The sequence below is a fragment of the Austrofundulus limnaeus genome, unplaced genomic scaffold (assembly GCF_001266775.1).
Source record: "Austrofundulus limnaeus strain Quisiro unplaced genomic scaffold, Austrofundulus_limnaeus-1.0 Scaffold813, whole genome shotgun sequence".
Taxonomy (NCBI): domain Eukaryota; kingdom Metazoa; phylum Chordata; class Actinopteri; order Cyprinodontiformes; family Rivulidae; genus Austrofundulus; species Austrofundulus limnaeus.
This window is the reverse complement of record NW_013953215.1, coordinates 31,873-36,950: the sequence shown is the minus strand read 5'-3', so window position 1 is coordinate 36,950 and position 5,078 is coordinate 31,873. Positions and strand designations below refer to the sequence as shown.

The 5,078-nt window shown below is 41.0% G+C and overlaps 1 protein-coding gene across 1 annotated transcript in view; it reads right to left on the bottom strand.

The window, feature by feature from the left end:
* Positions 1-5,078, bottom strand: part of LOC106532687 (sortilin-related receptor) — a gene marked incomplete at both ends in the record, with an annotated part of 46,307 nt that overhangs the window by 10,575 nt on the left and 30,654 nt on the right. The window contains 2 exon segments of the mRNA XM_014028813.1: positions 1,140-1,213; positions 4,194-4,311. Coding sequence (XP_013884267.1) covers positions 1,140-1,213; positions 4,194-4,311 — 192 coding nt within the window.

Sequence of the window (5,078 nt, the reverse complement as noted above, 5' to 3'; positions counted from 1 at the left end):
CCCTAGAGCCGCAGAGACCCCCAAGACCCGACCCCCAGCCCCACAGCCAACCGGCAGCCCAAAGAAGCTACCGAACCCCCCAGCAACAGTGATCTAGCCGAGAGCGCACACCCAGCCACGGACAACGCAAAGAGGGACCAAGAGCGAGCCCCCGCCACAACAAAGGGGCCAACCAGTCCACGACCCTAATATTATGGCACAGTGTTTGTTCTATGTCAATCCAGGATTCGTCTAATGGGCTAGGATTTATCCATTTTGAGATGCACTGTAATCTGTTGGCCATGAAGTAGAGGTAGAAGTTGGGAAGATCTAGTCCTCCCTTACCTTTAGTTTTCTGTAGTGTTTGTAGACTCGTTTCTAGACAATTTTGAGTCTTGTGATCATAATGTTGATGGAAACAAATTTTCTTACAGTATTTTCTCAAAACATGAACCCACGTTGTTTTTCTTCTGCTTAATGTTTGACAGTCTTTTATTTTTCTGTTCTCTTTGTTGCCATTGCTTCTAAATGAAAAAAATGTATTGCAGCAAAGCAGTCGGCTTAAAATCAGAAATCTGAGCTGATCGTTCTCTGAGGAACCTAGCAGACCCGAGCAAAAAACAAAACAAAACACAAACTATCATGTTTCGGGCTGAAGCACAGCAGCAAATCTAGGACAAAAACAATCAATGTGTAAAAACAAATGTCTGCAAATATCACATTGGTATTTTAAAGATATGCTGTTTGAAGCACTGAAGTAAAGTAGGTCAAGTATTGTTCACATGTTAGACTGATAAGTTCATACAAGTGAATGAAAGTACTTCAGTGTATCGGTGCAGAAAACCTAACTGCATGAGGATGAACCTTTGTTCTACAAGAACTGGACTTTTGTCTAAGAATAGAATAATTTAACCATCTTTATTCATCAAAGCTTTTTAATTAATTCAGGATCATTTAATTGAAAACATTAAGAAGCAGAACAACTCTCCTTCCATTAAACACTTTCTGTGAGTATCTGGGTCTGCTGAAAGGTCCACGAGGCTTGTTCACATTCACAGCCTCTTTACTTCTTACAGTTTGCTTGTTTTCTTTATCAGATCATTAGACTGTGACAGTTTTATTAGAGGTGGTTTCAGACGTGTGTCAGGTTCTGCACTGACCTCTCTCCACCGAGCTCCAGCACTGCTGGACACGTACACATTGGGCTTGTTGGCCAAGTTCCTGCCAACAGATCCTGCAATCAGACAGCAAAGAGATAGTTTACACCACAATAAACACAGGCCAACATACAACACACTACAAGGATTTTCTCTGAGTATTTACAGACCGTTGCTGCGTCTGCTTGGACAACCAGAATCAAATATACATAAAAGTCTACATTATTTCTAGTTTATGAGGTATTCTCATCAGGGATTTTCCTCCAAGCTTTAAAAACAGCAGATATCAAATCATTGCACAGGCATTGTAACAACAGTAAGTGAAGGAGACGTGTCCCCACACATTTCAAAAATATCCATTTGGACCCCTCCACATTCATCTCATCAGTTCACCCAGTGCTGTATTTGTCAGGCGACTTGATGAAAGAGTCCATTCTGCTTGACTGACAGGAGAAAACTCATCACACTAAAAGTTTGCTCCAGGTTGTCCTGGTTACCTCCAGTCAGCACCAGCCTGCAGCAGGTAAAGGTCTCGACACACGGGAGGCGACGTCGCTCTCTCTCCATTCATTTCCTATGGAGCCTGTGCGGTGAGGCGACAATCGCTTGCCCTCCTCCAGCTAAGCGACCGGTGAAAATAGTGCATGTGAAATTTTGCGCTCGTACACGTAGACGTGCACACGCGAGCTTGCGACGCGACATATGAAAGATGAAAAATGTTCAACTTTTGTCACTGTCACTTAGCGTACAACCAATCAGCGAGGGTTTCATTGACTGACCAATGAGAGGAGAGTATGCTACACACTGCAGTTAGCTAACACTTTCACCAAGGGATTACTAAAAAGCTTTGTGGGAATTTATTGGCACCAGGGTGAAGTTATCCGGTACGTTTTTCCTCATAAAATTGTATCTTGGTGTGTGTTTGTTTTTCAATATCATTAGCATCGCAAGATTTGTTTAGTTTACACGTCCGTAATGAACACACCCCTTTTCTGTGAACCACCAATAACCTTTACAAGAGGCAGTAGAAGAACCAATCAAATTTCATGAAGACAAGTGATCCAAGAGCGCGATTCGCAAGGCTGCCATCGCTATCACGTCCCGTGTGTCAGGTTTCATAAACACACATTCATAGTTGTGACTTCTTGTTTCTGTGTGCATATAATTATATAATCTTTACGCCAAAAACCCATTTGTCATTTAAAACACAATAAAAAACCTCCAACATGATACTTTACTTCAATAAAAAGACTTGTTGTGCAGTATACACTGATTTGTTTTAAATAATAAAGCGACAGAAAAGCAGTTATCTTACTAGATGTAAACTTTATCAGGATAACCTAACTGCATTAGGTACTAAAAACCACAAGTACAGATGCACACAGGTAAATAAAACTTTAGCATAACACCTGTGAGATCTAAAAACAGCTTCCAAAGATAGTTAAAGTTGAATATAAAAACAGAAAAAATACTCTTTTTTATTTTTTAATACAAATTTCAAAACAAAATTTTTAGAGCTGTAACCATAATACCCACATACCGTGATACTGTGATATTTTTGCCCAAGCTTATCATACCGTCATAATCTCATACCACCCCATGCCCTAAGCTGCAGCTGGAAACTAGCAGTCAGGCCTGAGATCTGGGTGTAGGGATGGACTCTGACCTGAACCTTACAGACACATGAAGACAGTTATAAAGTCAGCCTTCTGTCACCTGAAAAATGTTTCCAGGATTAGAGAACTAATGTCTCAGCAAGAGCTACAGAAACTCATCCATGCCTTTATTTTTAGTCACATTGATCACTGCAACAGTGTCTTCACAGGTCTGCCTAAAACATCCATCAGACAGCTGCAGCTGATCCAGAACACTGCTGCTCATGTTTGGACTAAAACCAGGAAGACAGAGCCCATCAGCCCAGTTCTGTGTCTCTCTGTGTTTCCTGTTGGTGCAATAAAACTCAGCTGATCATCTCACGGAGTACCTTCATTCTTGGACCACGCATTTCTGTCTTTGTTAAATAAATATTTCCGTAACAATCACATTGTCAATTAATACTACTTATTCTTTGTATTTAAACATATATTGAATTACATTTATCACCACACCTTTTCATTACTAGTATAACACTGTGTAGGATTGAAGTTTGCAGATATTAATGATGAACTACAAATACATTTGGAATTTACACTCTCACAGAGAAAACATTGGGATGGTTTTTGGGGAAAAAATGAAAAGTAAACAGATGCAACTTTGTTTTATTGAGACTCCCAAGGCACAATAGTACGAGTGTTTAACTGTGGTATTAGATGTTGAGCAGCTGTTATTAGACATTGTATCTATATATTTATGTGTAGAGTTATGAATCAGCAGGATTACATTATAAAAGCCCTGCTCTGCCCTAGGATGAGCTCGGTTAGGTATATATCCTAAATGTGGAGGCAATAATAATCCTGCCTATATGTGTAAATAATCTGTGATGTAAGCTTTTTTATTACTGCTATGACCTCTTTTTTCTTTATACCCTTTGATTTTTTTCATATGAACCAGGATTATGTGTTTTTAATAAAGTTTGAATTGAAACTGAAACTCGATACAAACGTGTTGGGGAGGTCGGGGTGCAGGAAGTGGTGGTGGGGTGGTGCATCAGGAAATCAGTGGTGGTGACAGAGAACTTTAATCCACGTGTCTTCTTCCATCATAATTAAAATATTTTAATGAAATCCCATATTTTCCTCATACTTTTCAAGACTGTGTTGGAAGCCTGAACACTTACTGGGACAAGCAAGCTGTTACCTTAAGATGAGTCATTAAAACAGATTGAACCTGTTGAACCTGTATGATTGAACCTGTATGATTGAACCTGTATGATTGAACCTGTATGAGAATCTGGACAGAAAATGTGGGCCAGGAATCAGCTGCATGCACCTCGACAGACACAAGAGCTGTTGTTGGCTACATTTAAAGCAAGTATAACATTTTAACAAGTTAGTTTCTCTATCAAATGTCTGTTTATAGGAATAATTGCTGTAGTGATTTCATGTCTTGCTGTCCTACCTGTAGCCATGATGAGTCCAGGTGCAGAGTCCTTGGACAGAACAGGTATTCTCCTCAGCTGAATGTTGAACAGCTGACTCCAGCGCTGGGCCAAGTGGAGAGAGCAACCTTTACTGAGCTGGGAGCAGAAAAACAGAAGGCAGTCAAGCATCACAAGGCCATGTGAACTCTGCACAGGAAGATCCCTGCAGGTCCAACTGTGCCAACCACTGCATCATTACAAGCAGGCTTCCAGCTGATGCTGAGTGAGAGCAGAAAATCCTGACTGAGAACAGAATCAAGGCACAAGTTATTGTCTCTTCAGTAAGAGCTGAAGAGGCCTGGGCCAGTAAGTGATCCTGATAGGAAAATAATTCTGAATGCACCCCCTACTAAAGCAAAAAAATCACAAAATGTATCACATGAAGTCATCAGAGCTCTAGACTAACGTTTGCACTGGTTGCACATGTGTACGTAACTTTTGTTCTTAGGTGCATCAGCACAATATTTAGATGCACCCAAACGTTTACCTGCATCGCAGGTGTTTTAACTTTTTTGCCTACTGCTAGATGGCAGCTGCACAGAAACTTGACGTAACAGAGGTAACCCTGGTTCTCTGAAAAATGAGTGAGGTATCAAACTATGAGAAGCGTCTTCAGGTATGATCAATCATGGAAGCTCCAATACCTGTCCAGGGTGTACCCCGCCCCTCGCACTGTGACTGCTGGATGTGGGCACCTGTCACCCTGAAAGGAAGAAACAGGCACAGTATAGATGATGGTTGGATGGATGGATGGATGGATGATGGATGGAGGATGGATGGATGATGGATGGATGGATGGTTGGATGGATGGATGGATGGATGGATGATGAATGGATGATGGATGGATGATGGATGGATGGATG